This window comes from Tribolium castaneum, chromosome 8 (genome assembly GCF_031307605.1).
Source record: "Tribolium castaneum strain GA2 chromosome 8, icTriCast1.1, whole genome shotgun sequence".
In the NCBI taxonomy this organism is placed as follows: Eukaryota; Metazoa; Arthropoda; class Insecta; order Coleoptera; family Tenebrionidae; genus Tribolium; species Tribolium castaneum.
The window spans coordinates 16,234,325-16,254,491 of NC_087401.1; the positions used below are offsets into that span (position 1 = coordinate 16,234,325).

Below are 20,167 nucleotides of genomic sequence, written 5' to 3' on the forward strand. Positions count from 1 at the left end.
ATAAGCCTGAATAGAAGAAAATAATGAAGATTATTTGGTTTTAATAAATTTTGACGAGGTTAAATTTTTGCCGATATCTTCCGAACGGTTAGTCGTAGCGACTTGATTCTTGCAAATTTGGATTCCGCCGGTCATTCTACGTTAGAAACACTTAATTCTAAGGACATAAGCCTGAATAGAAGAAAATAATGAAGATTATTTGGTTTTAATAAATTTTGACGAAGCTAAATTTTTGCCGATATCTTCCGAACGGTTAGTCGTAGCGACTTGATTCTTGCAAATTTGGATTCCGCCGGTCATTCTACGTTAGAAACACTTAATTCTAAGGACATAAGCCTGAATAGAAGAAAATAATGAAGATTATTTGGTTTTAATAAATTTTGACGAAGCTAAATTTTTGCCGATATCTTCCGAACGGTTAGTCGTAGCGACTTGATTCTTGCAAATTTGGATTCCGCCGGTCATTCTACGTTAGAAACACTTAATTCTAAGGACATAAGCCTGAATAGAAGAAAATAATGAAGATTATTTGGTTTTAATAAATTTTGACGAGGTTAAATTTTTGCCGATATCTTCCGAACGGTTAGTCGTAGCGACTTGATTCTTGCAAATTTGGATTCCGCCGGTCATTTTATGTTAGAAACACTTAATTCTAAGGACATAAGCCTGAATAGAAGGAAAATAATGAAGATTATTTGGTTTCAATAAATTTTGACGAGGCTAAATTTTTGCCGATATCTTCCGAACGGTTAGTGGTAGCGACTTGATTCTTGCAAATTTGGATTCCCCCGGTCATTCTACGTTAGAAACACTCAGTTCTAAGGGTATAACTAAGAAAAGTGGGTTCTAAAGACATAGGAAAGTGCACAAAATCGTAAAAAATCGCAGTGTTATTTTTGATTTTATTCGTTCGTAACAAAGAAATAACCGGACAAAGCATCATTAACAAAAAATATTATCAGTTTATGTAATTAATTGAATAACTCCAACTCCATTACTTGGATTTTTTGTAAAGCCTGATGTTAAACAAAATAAATGTTTTCTTCCAGATGGTCCGTGTCTCTCGTGGTGGCCCTCGCCACAGCCGTTGCCATCCTCGACGTCTTCTTCATCCTGGTCGCAGTCCCCGAGAGCCTCCCTGAAAAAGTGCGCGTCTCCCCGATCAGTTGGGAGCAAGCCGATCCCTTCTCCTCCCTCCGTAACGTCGGCCAAGACCCCACAATCCTCCTCCTCTGCATCACCGTTTTCCTCTCCTACCTCCCCGAAGCCGGTCAATACAGTTGCATTTTCGTCTACTTGAAGCTGGTCATGGGCTGGAGCGCCCCCATGGTGGCCGTCTTCGTCGGCCTCGTGGGCCTCCTGGCCGTCCTCACGCAGCTGTGTCTTGGTGCTCTGATGAAAAACCTCGGCTGCAAACACACGATAATGTTGGGACTGCTCTTCGAGATGCTGCAGCTGCTGTGGTACGGCTTCGGCACGACGACGTGGATGATGTGGGCGGCGGGAATGTTGGCCTCGATGAGTTCGATCACGTATCCGGCGATTTCGGCGTTTGTCAGCATTGTGAGCACGCCGGACCGGCAAGGGGTGGTCCAGGGGATGGTGACAGGGATGAGGGGGTTGTGCAATGGGCTGGGGCCGGCGATGTTCGGACTCATCTTCTACGTGTTTCATGTCGATCTCAACGAGGGCGAGAACCAGGAAGGGACGCATGCGACGCCAGTGCATGACATGGAGACGTATTCGCAGGTTTGGGATTTTTTTTAATAATTGGCAACACTGAATTCGGTTGATTTTTTTTATTAAAAAATGTGGAACTACTTCGTTGGTGTCCTAGTTTTTAGTTATTTTTTATTTTACATATTTTTACATGTAGAAAAAACAATTTCACCTCTTTGAAGGAAATTTGTGCAAAAAAAATTGAAAATTTTAAATCTCGTGAAAAGTTGATATAATACCGAAAATGAGCCGCTGAATTCAATGGAACAAACCGCGTTGCTCTACGACTTTTAGTTTTTGAGTTATGAATTTTTTTATTGAATAAAATTTTCCACTATGACAAATGGCTACCCTAAATTTAGGCAAAAAATTTTAAATTTTTAATCCCTGTGAAAAATTGATATAATATGTAAAATGAGCCGTAGAATTCAATGGAACAAACCGCAGTGCTCTAGGACTTTTAGTTTTTTTTTTTATGAATTTTTTTAGTGAAAAACTTTGATCGCCTCTGTAGCCGGAACCGTTGCCCGGAGCGGCTCCGGGTTTAGTCGAAAAAATAGATAAAATTAAGCGCTATCAGATGGTTTTTTGTTCGTTGCTCTAAGTCTTACAGTTTCCGAGAAAAACGCAAAAAAAGGTTTCCATTTTCACTTTTTTTCAATTTTCAACCGCCAATTACGGCGAAACTATTAGAGTTATCGAGAAACGGAAAAATGGAGGAAAACCGGAATAAAAAACTCTACAAAATGGCATAGGACTCAAGGCGATATCTCGCAAAAAATTTTTCAATTTTCAAACGCCGATTACGGCCAAACTAAAAGAGTTAGGAGAAAACGGTTTTTTAGATCGGAAAGAGCACATCAAAATCTATAAGATAGAATAGGTTTCATTTGATTTAGAGACACTTTAAAAATTGACCGATTTTAAGGGGGGGGGTGTTAACTTTTTTTTAATTTTTTTTATTTTCCCAATTATGACTAAACTATTCGAAAAAGTGGAACTGTTTTGATCCTTACCTATGCAAAATGATCCAGGGAATCGATTGGCATCGAGAAAATTGCCAAATTCCGAATAGTTTTTTAGTTATGAATTTTTTAAAATTTTACCAATTTTTGCATTTGTCTCCAATTTGCTCGAAAACTATTAGTCGGAGAACAATATTTTTTTTTGAAAAAGATAGATAATTTAAAGAGCTTTCCAACGATAATACACTTCATGGGGTTATCTCTAATAGTTCCGGAGCTATTGCTCGAGAAATGTTCCGGGTACCCAAAATCGACAAAAACTGCGACGAAAATTGAAAAAATCAAACATCAAAAAATCGAACATATGGACTTTTTGAGGACTTTTAACAACTTTTGTGAGTTGTTAAGACATAAAGTAGTCCATAAAAATTTGCTGAAGTGAGTTTAAAAAAATTTTTTTTTCATCAGTTTGAAGGTAAGTTTTGTATTACTCAGGAAATTTAAGCAAAAAAAATCAAATTTTTAATTCTCATGAAAAGTTCGTATAATACAGAAAAAAAGCCGCTGAATCCAATGGAACAAACCGCTTTGCTCTACGACTTTTAGTTTTCGAGTTATGAATTTTTTTATTGAATAAAATTTTCCACAATGACAAATGGCTACTACCCTAATTTGAAGCAAAAAAAAAAAAATTAAATTTTTAATTCTTGTGAAAAATTGATATAATGTGTAAAATGAGTCGTAGAATTCATAGAATTAACGTACATTATTCAGTGTTGCCGTAAAAAAGTGTCAGTGTTTTAAATGTTGGCAACGTTATTTTTTGAATGTTCCAGCTGGTGCCTGGCCCTCCGTTCGTCTTCGGTGCTTTTCTAGTCATTTGCGCCCTCCTTGTAGCTTCATTTATCCCAACTAAATCCAGTACCGATTCAAGTGAGTAAAAAAATTTACCCTAAAATATGTAAATTTTAACATCGAAAAAATTGTTAGGTATCCCCTTAGACACGCATTACGAGATGGAAAGGGGCCAGAAGGTTGCAGGCACTTTGAGTCCTCTGATTCCGAGCCGGAGCATCGAAAACGCAGCAATATTATAAGTAATAGAACGCTCGCCACAATTGATGCTAATTGTAATTCCTTACTTTTCTAAAATCGATCTATTTTGTTAGAACTTAAACAAAAAACAAAATGTATATAAATGGTATTAATGCAAGAGAGAGAATGGTCTGTGGATTTTAGAAAAGTGACTTTATTGTTGAACTTTATTGTTATTTAGTCGGAGAATTTACAGTACTACTACTACATACATGAATGAAACTTTATTTTTTCTTATTCCTACTTAGAAACTACGCTTTACTCTATTTATTTTTATATTGATTTACGGCCGAAAATTGCCATCTAGGTGTTTACGCACTGTCTCTATCCTTTCACACACACTACAAACTTTGTGTACAAAAAAAAAAACAATTCAAAACTAAACTTAGGGTTAAGAATTAGTCGACAGGACCATATCGTTTCGAATAAACGCTGCAAGCACTAGATTATAACCAACTATGAGGTGTTCTTGCTAAATTCACGCGCGAAAAACAAGTATTGATTTATTGTGATATTTTACGTAATTGTACTTAGACACAACAACTTTCGGTTCACTAGAACATCTCATAACAACAGACGCTGTTAGATTAATTCAATGTGACTATTACGCGACGTCACGCTTGCGACATGGTTGACAAAGACGTTCAATGAAAGTATTTTAGCATAGGGATAAATTAAAGTGTATAAAAGGCAAAAAATAAATCATTGTTTCTGTAACCGCTTTTTCATTTCCCCAAAATTTTGACACTTTTCTGAAAATTGCGCAAAAAATTTTGTCACAGGATGACAAAAATCGTTCGAGAATTTTCAAAATTTTGCTAATTTTCGAAAACTAAACAAAAATTTTAAGGGATCACAAAAAATCCCCGGGATGACAAAAAATGGGGCAAAAAATCCGCGGCATCACAAAAAATGGCGCAAAAAATCCGCGGCATCACAAAAAAATGGGACAAAAAGTAGTTCGAGAATTTTAAAATTTTTGCTAATTTTCGGAAAATAAATAAAAATTTTAAGGGGTCGCAAAAAATTCACGGGATGACAAAAAATGGGGCAAAAAATCCGCGGGATCGCAAAAAATGGGGCAAACAATCCGCGCCATCACAAAAAATGGGACAAAAAATCGTTCGAGAATTTTTAAAATCTTTCTAACTTTTCGAAACTAAATAAAAATTTTAAGGGATCGCAAAAAATGGGACAAAAAATCAGCGGGATGACAAAAAATGGCGCAAAAAATTCGCGGCATCACAAAAAATGGGACAAAAAGTAGTTCGAGAATTTTAAAATTTTTGCTAATTTTCGGAAAATAAATAAAAATTTTAAGGGGTCACAAAAAATGGGGCAAAAAATCCACGGGATGACAAAAAATGGCGCAAAAAATCCGCGGCATCACAAAAAATGGGACAAAAAGTAGTTCGAGAATTTTAAAATTTTTGCTAATTTTCGGAAAATAAATAAAAATTTTAAGGGGTCACAAAAAATGAGACAAAAAATCAGCGGGATGACAAAAAATGGGACAAAAAGTAGTTCGAGAATTTTAAAATTTTTGCTAATTTTCGGAAAATAAATAAAAATTTTAAGGGGTCACAAAAAATGAGACAAAAAATCAGCGGGATGACAAAAAATGGGACAAAAAGTAGTTCGAGAATTTTAAAATTTTTGCTAATTTTCGGAAACTAAATAAAAATTTACGGGATGACAAAAAATGGGACAAAAAATAGTTTGAGAATTTTTGAAATTTTGTTAATTTTCGGACCTAAATCAAAATTTAAAGGGATCATAAAAATTTGGGGTGAACACAGAAAGGTCGTAAATAAAACGCAACCGTTGAAAACACAATTTATTCCACCTAAAAATTGACTAGACTCGGCCCTAGGACATTATCGACATATTCGTACAAATCCAAACACTTATTTTTGGTGTTGACGTCATTACTGCTCCCCCAAATCACCACCCCGTCAATATCGGACGTGGACAACGTCAAAATGGCATTGAAAAGGTCTTCCTAAAAAAAAACAATTAATTGGCCCCAAAAAAAAACTCAAAAAAAATTACTTTAGTCAGAAAATTTTGCCCCCCGTGATACTTGTACCAAAAATAGGGCACAATTTTGGGCTTCAGTGCCCCACTTTTAACAAACGCAGCCACCCGATGCGCCTCATTAATCCTCCCTTCAATCATCCGAATTTTGTCTTTGGGGCCCAACCTCCCGTCCAAATAAATAGACGGATGCAAATCGTCACTCAACCGAAACAGCCAATCCAATTGATCATTTTCTTTCTGCACCTCGTTGGGACAATCTTTCTTCATGTTATTGGGGGACATGTTGAAACAATAAGGATAGGCATAATAGCCCCAAGTGGCATTTTTGCGCAAACTTTTGGCCACAAAAAGCGTCTCCTCCATGAACCTCCTGGCATGGAACTCGAACCGGCGCCTCGCCTCCTTCTCCAGCAGAAGCTTCGGCCAAAAGGGGTGACTCTGCCGCTCGATTTCCACCGAAAGGTCCTTGTAGGGCGCCAGCGAGCCGAAGTTCTGCCGGTAAATGGGGCGCCAGCTCTCGAAGTCAATTATCCCCAGGCCTGAAAAGTCCTCCGGGAGGAGCTCATTCAACAACTCCTCGAAGAGCGCCAAGTGGAGGGTCAGGTTCCCCTCCTGGGGGACTCCCCCATTGCGCCGTACGATCCCGCTCCCGTCCCGCAACAGCGCCGGGAAACTCCCGGGATCGTAGAGAATCGCGACTTCGTTCCCCCGAAACCTGTCGTTTTCGTTCTGGATTATCCCGAATTTGTCGGCAAGGCCGGTGAAGTTCAGCTTGTGGGAGTCACACTGGAAGGTTGGTACGTTCCAGTAGTAGTTCACTTTCTGGACTTTGGTCAGTTTTTTCGCCAAAATTTCGTTACTGAATTGATTAAATAAATGGCAAAATGTGTGTGTTGAGTTTGTTTTTTTTACCTCTCAAAAGTCCCACTTTCCATGATTGTGAATAAAAAGCGCAAGAGGATAAAGAGGGCGAAAATTAGCGACATTTCGCTCAATAATCACGCTCAAGAGTAAAAAACGCACTAATTTACGTTACCAAAACAATATCGCAAAGTTCCTGCGGAAACTTCTAATTTAAATATGGGAAATAATTAACATGTGCATATTTTACGTACAATGAGGCTCATTTACACCGCGCCGCGCCTGATTGTATTGAAATCACGCAAATTGAGATTGGAAAAAAATTATTATTTGAAAAAATTATCATTATGATAAACGGTAAATTTACTGATTTCTGTTATTTATTTATTTTATTTATGACGAAATTTATTGTTATTATTATCATGGGTGGCCATGGTTTGAAATTATAAAATTTTCGCAATTAATGAAAAAAAAAACACGCAAATTTTTTGTTAAATATTTTCATCCTTTCCATTACACAAACGAGTCAATATTTAATAATTAGTTAATATAGGGTGAATCAATAGTGGGTTATTTCTGAATTTGTTTAGGTATGTAACCAATAATACTGATTACAGCTGACCAAATCGAGAATCGTTTAAAAAATAAATAATTACATTCTTGACAGTTTTTTTAAGTGGTATGTGTTTTAAAGCTGGAAAAAGACAGTTTAACTGAACCGTAAAATTCAGTGAAATAAACCGGTTTGCTCTTAGCAACTTTAGCATATTTTTTCTCAAAATTTTGAATTTTTCGGAGACACGAGATGTTAACAATTTTTATTTTTTTTATTTTCTCATTTCTGGCTAAACTATTCGAAAAAGTGGAACTGTTTTGATCCTTGCCTATGCAAAATGATCCGGGGAGTCGATTGGCATCGAGAAAATTGCCAAATTCCCAATAGTTTTTTAGTTATGAATTTTTTAAAATTTTACCAATTTTTGCATTTGTCTCCAATTTGCTCGAAAACTATTAGTCGGAGAACACTATTTTTTTTTTAAAAAGATAGATAATTTAAAGAGCTTTCCAAGGATAATAAACTTCATGGGGTTATCTCTGATAGTTCCGGAGCTATTGCTCGACAAAAGTTCCGGATACCCAAAATCGACCAAAACTGCGACGAAAATTGAAAAAATCAAACATCTAAAAATCGAACATATGGACTTTTTGTGGACTAAAAACAACTTTTGTGGGTTGTTAAGACATAAAGAAGTCCATAAAAATTTGGTGGAGTGAATTTAAAAAAAAATTTTTTTTCATCACTTTGAAGGTAAGGTGTAGGCACAAATTTATTACTCAGGAAATTTGAGCAAAAAATTTGAAAATTTTAAATCTCGTGAAAAGTTGGTATAATACAGAAAAAAAGCCGCTGAATCCAATGGAACAAACCGCGTTGCTCTACGACTTTTAGTTTTCGAGTTATGAATTTTTTTATTGAATAAAATTTTCCACAATGACAAATTTTTATTTTGTTCCAAAGGCGTAAAAATAATATGATTTTTAAGAAAATTTCTGGAAAAACTGAGTTTTTATTTTAACGCGTAAGAAAATAACAAAAATTACACCGTTTCCAAAGCAATTTAACGATTTTTTGAATATCTATTGAGGGAATTAATTAAAAAAAAACATTTTTTCAACCAAATTCAGCAATTTTTTGGTTTATTTTTTTTAATAATTTATTTATAAATGCATTTACATCCAGTTTATTGAGTTTTCAGCTCGATTTAGCCACGATTACATTTTGCTAAAATTTCTCTATAAATTGTTATTATTAAAAAGATAAAAAACCAGTGTTGATTCAATTAATATTTTTTAAAATCACACGGAATTTCCAAGTGGTAAGTGCAATTTGTATTGTTGGTTGCATCTTAGGACATATCAGAAGTAACCAACCCACTATTGACTCAGCCTGTATAAGTGGCCGTTACTTTGGCCACTTCCAGTCCGGGGGCTGTCCGCTGTCAAGTGTCAAAATGGCAAACGCAATTTTAAACACGTTTTTACGCAAACTGGGGCCCCTTTCAGCCCCCAAACTGGTCCTAAACAACGGCGCTGCGCTACTGCACACCAGGTGCGTACCCCCTGTACCCGCCCTTTGAAACAATTACGTAACAAAAGTGAGGTTATGTAATTGTTTTTAGTGGCAATAAAAAAGCGAAATGGTACCCCGACCCCGAATACATGGCGCAATTCGACGGCCCGGTCATGTACCCCGACGAGGTCACCAGCAAATGGGTGCTACCCCCATGGAACGCCCAGAAAGCCCCCGTCGAACGGTCGGTCAAAAACCTCACTTTGAACTTTGGGCCCCAGCATCCGGCCGCCCACGGGGTCCTGCGGCTGGTGATCGAGTTGGACGGGGAGATGGTGCGGCGGGCGGACCCCCACATAGGGCTCCTCCACCGCGGGACGGAGAAACTAATCGAGTACAAGACCTACACGCAGGCTTTGCCCTACTTTGACCGCCTTGACTACGTCTCGATGATGTGCAACGAGCAGTGTTACAGTCTCGCTGTTGAAAAACTCCTAAATATTGATGTGCCCCTTAGGGCCAAATACATAAGAAGTGAGCCCCCGTGTTTTTTGGCAGTTGGTAATTTTTTTTTGTAGCGCTGTTTGCGGAAATTACGCGCATTCTGAACCATATTATGGCCGTGGGGACGCACGCTCTGGACGTGGGGGCCCTGACTCCGTTCTTTTGGCTGTTTGAGGAGCGTGAGAAAATGATGGAGTTTTACGAGAGGGTGTCGGGGGCCCGCATGCACGCGGCGTATATCAGGCCAGGGGGCGTTTCTCTGGATATGCCGCTAGGTCTCATGGACGATATTTACGAATTTGCGTCGAAATTTGGCGAAAGACTTGACGAAGTTGAGGATGTTCTCACTACGAATAGGATTTGGGTGCAAAGGACGCAAGATATTGGGGTTGTTTCGGCCGAAGATGCCCTCAATCTTGGGTTCAGGTACGGTAAAAAATTATCTTTCAGGTCGTAAAATGGTATTAAAATCGTTTATGTAATAGAGTTATAAAATTAGACGACACTAAGGTTCAAACCTTGAATGAAAGGATAAAAATAAAAAAATATTTTTTTGGGGGATATTTTATGCACAAATCGAGCTGAAAACTCCATAAACTGGATGTAAATGCATTTATTCAGCAAATTTTCGTCAAAAATCACAGACTTAGATTGAAAATGGCACAAGGACACGAAATTTCGATAAAAGTTGACCAAAAAATCGCTGAATTTGGTCGAAAAATTGTTTTTTTTTCCGAGCCATCATCCATAATTTTCAGAAGACAATCGATTATTTTACTTAATTCCCTCAATAAATATTCAAAAAATCGTTAAATTGCGTTGGAAACGGCGTAATTTTTGTCTTTTTTTAGGCGTTAAGATACATATTTAAAATAAAAACTCTAGTTTTTTCTAGAAATTTTCTTTTAAAGTATATTATTTTTCGTCTTTGAAACTAAATAAAAATTTCAAGAGCTGTTTAATCAGAAGCACACAATTATTTTGAGGAATTTCATCCAAAATAAGCCGGAAATTAAACTGGGGGTTAGTTTTTGCCACTTTCAGGCGTTTTATCTCGTTTTTCAGAAACACAATTTAGCAGCAAAGTTTCGCAAAAATTGGCCTAAAATTTTATTTTTTCGGGGGTGTTTTAGCACATTTTCAGTCAAAAATGCATTGTTTAATAAAATTTCGCCAAAAATTAACCGAAAAATCTCAAAGTTCGTTCGAAAATAGCGCAATTTTGACATTTTTTAAGCACGTAATTAAAAGAAATTTTGCTAAATCGAGTTAAAAAAATCAATAAACTGGATGTAAATGAATTTATTCAGCAAATTTTCGTCAAAAATCACCGATTTGGATCGAAAATGGCACAAGGACACGAAATTTCGATAAAAGTAAACCAAAAAAACTGCTGAATTTGGTCGAAAAATTGTTTTTTTCCGAGCCATCATCTATATTTTTCAGAAGACAGTCGATTATTTAACTTAATTCCTTTAATAAATTTTCAAAAAATCGTTAAATTTCATTGGAAATGGCATAATTTTTGTCTTTTTTAAGAGTAAAGATACCTATTTAAAATAAAAACACAGTTTTTTCCTAGGAATTTTCTTAAAAAATTATATTATTTTTACGTCTTTGAAGCAAAATAAAAATTTCAAGAGCAGAAGCACACAATTATTTTGAGGAATTGCATCCAAAATAAGCCGGAAATTAAGCTGAAGGGTTAGTTTTTGCCACTTTTAGGCGTTTTATCTCGTTTTCAGGAACGCAATTAAGCTGCAAAATTTCATGAAAATCGGCCTAAAAGTTTGCTTTTTCGGGAGCGTTTTAGCACATTTTCAGTCAGAAATGATTGTTTAATAAAATTTAGCCAAAAATTTACCGAAAAATTTCAAAGTTCGTGCGAAAATAGAGCAATTTTCCACAAAGATACCAAAAGAAATGTTAAATTCCATTGAAAATTGTATAATCTTTGTTTTTTTCCAGCGCTTAAACACATGTATTTATAATAAAAATTCAGTTTTTGCGCCTAATTTTGTTAGAGCAGTACGAGAGAAGTTAGCACATTACTACTTGATAAAAAATTATATTATTTCTCCCTTAAAAATAAACCGTTATCTCCTTTAGTTTGAAATTGCCAGAGAATAATTTTTATCATTAAATATTAATAAATAAATTAAATGCAATGATCATTTAATGATGTACACGTCAGGTATAGCTGTTAAATGCGAGGTAAATACATTATTTTTTCTATAATCCGATCGGCCATAATAAAGCATTAGAGAAGAAAAATACGTAATAAAAAAGTACGCTACAAAAATATTTTTATCATCATTATTATTTATTATTGAATTTTCACTTAATTGATTGTTTCTTGTTCTAGTTTTTAGTTTTTTTTTTCAATTTTAGTGGGGTCATGTTACGGGGCTCCGGAATAAAGTGGGATTTGCGCAAAGTTCAGCCCTACGACGCGTACGATTTGGTCGATTTCGACGTCCCAATTGGGGTAAAAGGCGATTGTTACGATAGATACCTGTGTCGCGTTGAAGAAATGAGACAGTCGCTCCGAATCATCGACCAATGTCTTAACAACATGCCACCGGGTGAAATAAAGACAGACGACGCCAAACTCACACCTCCCAGCCGAGCTGAAATGAAGGTGTGTATGAACTTCCGGTCACAAACAGTAAATAAAAAAAATTAAAATTGTTGTAGACGTCAATGGAAGCCCTCATCCACCACTTCAAGCTGTTCACGCAGGGCTACCAGGTGCCCCCCGGCGCCACCTACACCGCAATCGAGGCCCCGAAGGGCGAGTTCGGGGTTTACTTAGTCTCAGACGGGGGCTCCAAGCCCTACCGCTGCAAAATCAAGGCGCCCGGCTTCGCCCATTTGGCGGCCCTGGAAAAAGTGGGGAAAAACCACATGCTGGCCGACATTGTGGCCATTATCGGGACCCTCGATGTGGTCTTCGGCGAAATCGATCGATAATTTTAAGTGTAAATAAATAATGAATCAATAAATAGGTTTAAATAAACTAAAAAATTATATTTACATCTCTGATCAATTTGTACTACTACAGGATCACGACGACGATTTTGAATTTGTCGAACTGCACGAGTCCGAACGTCGTCGCTTCTTTTTCGACTTCTTCTTGTTTTTCGAGTCGTGTTTGCTCTTTGAGTGTTTGCGTTTGTGGGATTTCTTCTTTTTGGGGCTTTTTTTCCGGCGGTCGTCTTCGTCGGGCGAGTCGTCGATTTGGACGACTTCCTTTTTGCGTTCTCGGCTCGGTGATCGTGATTTTTTCTCTTCGCTTTCGGCCGATTTTAGTTTGAGGAAAGCGGCGGCTTTTTTCTTACGTTCGAGCTGTAAAGCACGGTCACGGGCCACTGAAACCATTTTCTCGCGGGCGGCGGCCGCCAACTTGTCTTTGATTTTGTCCTCAGCTAAAAAAAACATTCTTACGTCACTGTCTCGTAATTGTATCCTAATTGTTTTTTTTTTTAATAAATTAATAAAATAACTTGGTTTATTTTGCACAAATTTGCAAAAATCAAGTCGCTACGACTAACCGTTCGGAAGATATCGGCAAAAATTTAACCTCGTCAAAATTTATTAAAACCAAATAATCTTCATTATTTTCCTTCTATTCAGGCTTATGTCCTTAGAATTAAGTGTTTCTAACGTAGAATGACTGGCGGACTCCAAATTTGCAAGAATCAAGTCGCTACGACTAACCGTTCGGAAGATATCGGCAAAAATTTAACCTCGTCAAAATTTATTAAAACCAAATAATCTTCATTATTTTCCTTCTATTCAGGCTTATGTCCTTAGAATTAAGTGTTTCTAACGTAGAATGACCGGCGGAATCCAAATTTGCAAGAATCAAGTCGCTACGACTAACCGTTCGGAAGATATCGGCAAAAATTTAGCTTCGTCAAAATTTATTAAAACCAAATAATCTTCATTATTTTCCTTCTATTCAGGCTTATGTCCTTAGAATTAAGTGTTTCTAACGTAGAATGACCGGCGGAATCCAAATTTGCAAGAATCAAGTCGCTACGACTAACCGTTCGGAAGATATCGGCAAAAATTTAACCTCGTCAAAATTTATTAAAACCAAATAATCTTCATTATTTTCCTTCTATTCAGGCTTATGTCCTTAGAATTAAGTGTTTCTAACGTAGAATGACCGGCGGACTCCAAATTTGCAAGAATCAAGTCGCTACGACTAACCGTTCGGAAGATATCGGCAAAAATTTAACCTCGTCAAAATTTATTAAAACCAAATAATCTTCATTATTTTCCTTCTATTCAGGCTTATGTCCTTAGAATTAAGTGTTTCTAACGTAGAATGACCGGCGGAATCCAAATTTGCAAGAATCAAGTCGCTACGACTAACCGTTCGGAAGATATCGGCAAAAATTTAGCTTCGTCAAAATTTATTAAAACCAAATAATCTTCATTATTTTCCTTCTATTCAGGCTTATGTCCTTAGAATTAAGTGTTTCTAACGTAGAATGACCGGCGGAATCCAAATTTGCAAGAATCAAGTCGCTACGACTAACCGTTCGGAAGATATCGGCAAAAATTTAACCTCGTCAAAATTTATTAAAACCAAATAATCTTCATTATTTTCCTTCTATTCAGGCTTATGTCCTTAGAATTAAGTGTTTCTAACGTAGAATGACCGGCGGAATCCAAATTTGCAAGAATCAAGTCGCTACGACTAACCGTTCGGAAGATATCGGCAAAAATTTAGCTTCGTCAAAATTTATTAAAACCAAATAATCTTCATTATTTTCCTTCTATTCAGGCTTATGTCCTTAGAATTAAGTGTTTCTAACGTAGAATGACCGGCGGAATCCAAATTTGCAAGAATCAAGTCGCTACGACTAACCGTTCGGAAGATATCGGCAAAAATTTAACCTCGTCAAAATTTATTAAAACCAAATAATCTTCATTATTTTCCTTCTATTCAGGCTTATGTCCTTAGAATTAAGTGTTTCTAACGTAGAATGACCGGCGGAATCCAAATTTGCAAGAATCAAGTCGCTACGACTAACCGTTCGGAAGATATCGGCAAAAATTTAGCTTCGTCAAAATTTATTAAAACCAAATAATCTTCATTATTTTCCTTCTATTCAGGCTTATGTCCTTAGAATTAAGTGTTTCTAACGTAGAATGACCGGCGGAATCCAAATTTGCAAGAATCAAGTCGCTACGACTAACCGTTCGGAAGATATCGGCAAAAATTTAACCTCGTCAAAATTTATTAAAACCAAATAATCTTCATTATTTTCCTTCTATTCAGGCTTATGTCCTTAGAATTAAGTGTTTCTAACGTAGAATGACTGGCGGACTCCAAATTTGCAAGAATCAAGTCGCTACGACTAACCGTTCGGAAGATATCGGCAAAAATTTAACCTCGTCAAAATTTATTAAAACCAAATAATCTTCATTATTTTCCTTCTATTCAGGCTTATGTCCTTAGAATTAAGTGTTTCTAACGTAGAATGACTGGCGGACTCCAAATTTGCAAGAATCAAGTCGCTACGACTAACCGTTCGGAAGATATCGGCAAAAATTTAACCTCGTCAAAATTTATTAAAACCAAATAATCTTCATTATTTTCCTTCTATTCAGGCTTATGTCCTTAGAATTAAGTGTTTCTAACGTAGAATGACCGGCGGAATCCAAATTTGCAAGAATCAAGTCGCTACGACTAACCGTTCGGAAGATATCGGCAAAAATTTAACCTCGTCAAAATTTATTAAAACCAAATAATCTTCATTATTTTCCTTCTATTCAGGCTTATGTCCTTAGAATTAAGTGTTTCTAACGTAGAATGACTGGCGGACTCCAAATTTGCAAGAATCAAGTCGCTACGACTAACCGTTCGGAAGATATCGGCAAAAATTTAACCTCGTCAAAATTTATTAAAACCAAATAATCTTCATTATTTTCCTTCTATTCAGGCTTATGTCCTTAGAATTAAGTGTTTCTAACGTAGAATGACCGGCGGAATCCAAATTTGCAAGAATCAAGTCGCTACGACTAACCGTTCGGAAGATATCGGCAAAAATTTAACCTCGTCAAAATTTATTAAAACCAAATAATCTTCATTATTTTCCTTCTATTCAGGCTTATGTCCTTAGAATTAAGTGTTTCTAACGTAGAATGACTGGCGGACTCCAAATTTGCAAGAATCAAGTCGCTACGACTAACCGTTCGGAAGATATCGGCAAAAATTTAGCTTCGTCAAAATTTATTAAAACCAAATAATCTTCATTATTTTCCTTCTATTCAGGCTTATGTCCTTAGAATTAAGTGTTTCTAACGTAGAATGACTGGCGGACTCCAAATTTGCAAGAATCAAGTCGCTACGACTAACCGTTCGGAAGATATCGGCAAAAATTTAACCTCGTCAAAATTTATTAAAACCAAATAATCTTCATTATTTTCCTTCTATTCAGGCTTATGTCCTTAGAATTAAGTGTTTCTAACGTAGAATGACTGGCGGACTCCAAATTTGCAAGAATCAAGTCGCTACGACTAACCGTTCGGAAGATATCGGCAAAAATTTAGCTTCGTCAAAATTTATTAAAACCAAATAATCTTCATTATTTTCCTTCTATTCAGGCTTATGTCCTTAGAATTAAGTGTTTCTAACGTAGAATGACTGGCGGACTCCAAATTTGCAAGAATCAAGTCGCTACGACTAACCGTTCGGAAGATATCGGCAAAAATTTAACCTCGTCAAAATTTATTAAAACCAAATAATCTTCATTATTTTCCTTCTATTCAGGCTTATGTCCTTAGAATTAAGTGTTTCTAACGTAGAATGACCGGCGGAATCCAAATTTGCAAGAATCAAGTCGCTACGACTAACCGTTCGGAAGATATCGGCAAAAATTTAGCTTCGTCAAAATTTATTAAAACCAAATAATCTTCATTATTTTCCTTCTATTCAGGCTTATGTCCTTAGAATTAAGTGTTTCTAACGTAGAATGACTGGCGGACTCCAAATTTGCAAGAATCAAGTCGCTACGACTAACCGTTCGGAAGATATCGGCAAAAATTTAACCTCGTCAAAATTTATTAAAACCAAATAATCTTCATTATTTTCCTTCTATTCAGGCTTATGTCCTTAGAATTAAGTGTTTCTAACGTAGAATGACCGGCGGAATCCAAATTTGCAAGAATCAAGTCGCTACGACTAACCGTTCGGAAGATATCGGCAAAAATTTAACCTCGTCAAAATTTATTAAAACCAAATAATCTTCATTATTTTCCTTCTATTCAGGCTTATGTCCTTAGAATTAAGTGTTTCTAACGTAGAATGACTGGCGGACTCCAAATTTGCAAGAATCAAGTCGCTACGACTAACCGTTCGGAAGATATCGGCAAAAATTTAACCTCGTCAAAATTTATTAAAACCAAATAATCTTCATTATTTTCCTTCTATTCAGGCTTATGTCCTTAGAATTAAGTGTTTCTAACGTAGAATGACTGGCGGACTCCAAATTTGCAAGAATCAAGTCGCTACGACTAACCGTTCGGAAGATATCGGCAAAAATTTAACCTCGTCAAAATTTATTGAAACCAAATAATCTTCATTATTTTCCTTCTATTCAGGCTTATGTCCTTAGAATTAAGTGTTTCTAACGTAGAATGACTGGCGGACTCCAAATTTGCAAGAATCAAGTCGCTACGACTAACCGTTCGGAAGATATCGGCAAAAATTTAACCTCGTCAAAATTTATTAAAACCAAATAATCTTCATTATTTTCCTTCTATTCAGGCTTATGTCCTTAGAATTAAGTGTTTCTAACGTAGAATGACTGGCGGACTCCAAATTTGCAAGAATCAAGTCGCTACGACTAACCGTTCGGAAGATATCGGCAAAAATTTAACCTCGTCAAAATTTATTAAAACCAAATAATCTTCATTATTTTCCTTCTATTCAGGCTTATGTCCTTAGAATTAAGTGTTTCTAACGTAGAATGACTGGCGGACTCCAAATTTGCAAGAATCAAGTCGCTACGACTAACCGTTCGGAAGATATCGGCAAAAATTTAACCTCGTCAAAATTTATTGAAACCAAATAATCTTCATTATTTTCCTTCTATTCAGGCTTATGTCCTTAGAATTAAGTGTTTCTAACGTAGAATGACCGGCGGAATCCAAATTTGCAAGAATCAAGTCGCTACGACTAACCGTTCGGAAGATATCGGCAAAAATTTAACCTCGTCAAAATTTATTAAAACCAAATAATCTTCATTATTTTCCTTCTATTCAGGCTTATGTCCTTAGAATTAAGTGTTTCTAACGTAGAATGACTGGCGGACTCCAAATTTGCAAGAATCAAGTCGCTACGACTAACCGTTCGGAAGATATCGGCAAAAATTTAACCTCGTCAAAATTTATTAAAACCAAATAATCTTCATTATTTTCCTTCTATTCAGGCTTATGTCCTTAGAATTAAGTGTTTCTAACGTAGAATGACTGGCGGACTCCAAATTTGCAAGAATCAAGTCGCTACGACTAACCGTTCGGAAGATATCGGCAAAAATTTAACCTCGTCAAAATTTATTAAAACCAAATAATCTTCATTATTTTCCTTCTATTCAGGCTTATGTCCTTAGAATTAAGTGTTTCTAACGTAGAATGACTGGCGGACTCCAAATTTGCAAGAATCAAGTCGCTACGACTAACCGTTCGGAAGATATCGGCAAAAATTTAGCTTCGTCAAAATTTATTAAAACCAAATAATCTTCATTATTTTCCTTCTATTCAGGCTTATGTCCTTAGAATTAAGTGTTTCTAACGTAGAATGACTGGCGGACTCCAAATTTGCAAGAATCAAGTCGCTACGACTAACCGTTCGGAAGATATCGGCAAAAATTTAACCTCGTCAAAATTTATTAAAACCAAATAATCTTCATTATTTTCCTTCTATTCAGGCTTATGTCCTTAGAATTAAGTGTTTCTAACGTAGAATGACCGGCGGAATCCAAATTTGCAAGAATCAAGTCGCTACGACTAACCGTTCGGAAGATATCGGCAAAAATTTAGCTTCGTCAAAATTTATTAAAACCAAATAATCTTCATTATTTTCCTTCTATTCAGGCTTATGTCCTTAGAATTAAGTGTTTCTAACGTAGAATGACTGGCGGACTCCAAATTTGCAAGAATCAAGTCGCTACGACTAACCGTTCGGAAGATATCGGCAAAAATTTAACCTCGTCAAAATTTATTAAAACCAAATAATCTTCATTATTTTCCTTCTATTCAGGCTTATGTCCTTAGAATTAAGTGTTTCTAACGTAGAATGACCGGCGGAATCCAAATTTGCAAGAATCAAGTCGCTACGACTAACCGTTCGGAAGATATCGGCAAAAATTTAGCTTCGTCAAAATTTATTAAAACCAAATAATCTTCATTATTTTCCTTCTATTCAGGCTTATGTCCTTAGAATTAAGTGTTTCTAACGTAGAATGACCGGCGGAATCCAAATTTGCAAGAATCAAGTCGCTACGACTAACCGTTCGGAAGATATCGGCAAAAATTTAACCTCGTCAAAATTTATTAAAACCAAATAATCTTCATTATTTTCCTTCTATTCAGGCTTATGTCCTTAGAATTAAGTGTTTCTAACGTAGAATGACTGGCGGACTCCAAATTTGCAAGAATCAAGTCGCTACGACTAACCGTTCGGAAGATATCGGCAAAAATTTAGCTTCGTCAAAATTTATTAAAACCAAATAATCTTCATTATTTTCCTTCTATTCAGGCTTATGTCCTTAGAATTAAGTGTTTCTAACGTAGAATGACTGGCGGACTCCAAATTTGCAAGAATCAAGTCGCTACGACTAACCGTTCGGAAGATATCGGCAAAAATTTAGCTTCGTCAAAATTTATTAAAACCAAATAATCTTCATTATTTTCCTTCTATTCAGGCTTATGTCCTTAGAATTAAGTGTTTCTAACGTAGAATGACTGGCGGACTCCAAATTTGCAAGAATCAAGTCGCTACGACTAACCGTTCGGAAGATATCGGCAAAAATTTAACCTCGTCAAAATTTATTAAAACCAAATAATCTTCATTATTTTCCTTCTATTCAGGCTTATGTCCTTAGAATTAAGTGTTTCTAACGTAGAATGACCGGCGGAATCCAAATTTGCAAGAATCAAGTCGCTACGACTAACCGTTCGGAAGATATCGGCAAAAATTTAGCTTCGTCAAAATTTATTAAAACCAAATAATCTTCATTATTTTCCTTCTATTCAGGCTTATGTCCTTAGAATTAAGTGTTTCTAACGTAGAATGACTGGCGGACTCCAAATTTGCAAGAATCAAGTCGCTACGACTAACCGTTCGGAAGATATCGGCAAAAATTTAGCTTCGTCAAAATTTATTAAAACCAAATAATCTTCATTATTTTCCTTCTATTCAGGCTTATGTCCTTAGAATTAAGTGTTTCTAACGTAGAATGACTGGCGGACTCCAAATTTGCAAGAATCAAGTCGCTACGACTAACCGTTCGGAAGATATCGGCAAAAATTTAACCTCGTCAAAATTTATTAAAACCAAATAATCTTCATTATTTTCCTTCTATTCAGGCTTATGTCCTTAGAATTAAGTGTTTCTAACGTAGAATGACTGGCGGACTCCAAATTTGCAAGAATCAAGTCGCTACGACTAACCGTTCGGAAGATATCGGCAAAAATTTAGCTTCGTCAAAATTTATTAAAACCAAATAATCTTCATTATTTTCCTTCTATTCAGGCTTATGTCCTTAGAATTAAGTGTTTCTAACGTAGAATGACTGGCGGACTCCAAATTTGCAAGAATCAAGTCGCTACGACTAACCGTTCGGAAGATATCGGCAAAAATTTAACCTCGTCAAAATTTATTAAAACCAAA

The 20,167-nt window shown here is 36.2% G+C and overlaps 4 protein-coding genes across 5 annotated transcripts in view; 2 read left to right on the forward strand and 2 right to left on the reverse strand.

The window, feature by feature from the left end:
• The window catches only part of LOC661725 (uncharacterized protein), a 28,500-nt gene extending 24,004 nt beyond the window's left edge, over positions 1 to 4,496 (forward strand). For both annotated transcript variants that reach the window (XM_008196416.3, XM_015980869.2), the window contains exons 3-5: positions 1,050 to 1,749; positions 3,521 to 3,617; positions 3,675 to 4,496. In XM_008196416.3, coding sequence (XP_008194638.1) covers positions 1,050 to 1,749; positions 3,521 to 3,617; positions 3,675 to 3,781 — 904 coding nt within the window. In that variant the 3' untranslated portion in view covers positions 3,782 to 4,496. The remainder of the gene's footprint in view (positions 1 to 1,049; positions 1,750 to 3,520; positions 3,618 to 3,674) is intronic.
• A 1,107-nt stretch (positions 4,497 to 5,603) lies between these two features.
• LOC661685 (hyaluronidase) lies at positions 5,604 to 8,119 on the reverse strand. The gene is made up of 3 exons (XM_015980895.2): positions 6,732 to 8,119; positions 5,832 to 6,678; positions 5,604 to 5,781 (listed from the first exon to the last, which is right to left on the reverse strand). The coding sequence occupies exons 1-3, from the start codon at positions 6,803 to 6,805 to the stop codon at positions 5,626 to 5,628; spliced, it is 1,077 nt and encodes a 358-aa protein (XP_015836381.1). The 5' UTR covers positions 6,806 to 8,119; the 3' UTR covers positions 5,604 to 5,625.
• A 502-nt stretch (positions 8,120 to 8,621) lies between these two features.
• On the forward strand, positions 8,622 to 12,291 carry ND-49 (NADH dehydrogenase (ubiquinone) 49 kDa subunit). Its single transcript, XM_967791.5, has 5 exons — positions 8,622 to 8,790; positions 8,861 to 9,285; positions 9,330 to 9,681; positions 11,647 to 11,896; positions 11,953 to 12,291. The coding sequence occupies exons 1-5, from the start codon at positions 8,693 to 8,695 to the stop codon at positions 12,226 to 12,228; spliced, it is 1,401 nt and encodes a 466-aa protein (XP_972884.1). The 5' UTR covers positions 8,622 to 8,692; the 3' UTR covers positions 12,229 to 12,291.
• Positions 12,271 to 20,167, reverse strand: part of su(w[a]) (suppressor of white-apricot) — a 61,762-nt gene continuing 53,865 nt past the window's right edge. The window contains exon 8 of the mRNA XM_064358571.1: positions 12,271 to 12,683. Coding sequence (XP_064214641.1) covers positions 12,322 to 12,683 — 362 coding nt within the window. The 3' untranslated portion in view covers positions 12,271 to 12,321. The remainder of the gene's footprint in view (positions 12,684 to 20,167) is intronic.

Excerpts from the sequence above, each read along its gene's own strand:
- ND-49 (XM_967791.5), top strand. The coding sequence starts at position 8,693 with ATGGCAAACGCAATTTTAAACACGTTTTTACGCAAACTGGGGCCCCTT. Across the intron at positions 9,286-9,329 it reads TAGGGCCAAATACATAAGAA|CGCTGTTTGCGGAAATTACG; the intron begins GTGAGCCCCCGT and ends TTTTTTTTGTAG. Across the intron at positions 11,897-11,952 it reads CCAGCCGAGCTGAAATGAAG|ACGTCAATGGAAGCCCTCAT; the intron begins GTGTGTATGAAC and ends AAATTGTTGTAG.
- LOC661685 (XM_015980895.2), bottom strand. The coding sequence starts at position 6,805 with ATGTCGCTAATTTTCGCCCTCTTTATCCTCTTGCGCTTTTTATTCACA. Across the intron at positions 6,679-6,731 it reads GAAAGTGGGACTTTTGAGAG|TAACGAAATTTTGGCGAAAA; the intron begins GTAAAAAAAACA and ends TAATCAATTCAG. Across the intron at positions 5,782-5,831 it reads GGCAAAATTTTCTGACTAAA|GAAGACCTTTTCAATGCCAT; the intron begins GTAATTTTTTTT and ends GTTTTTTTTTAG.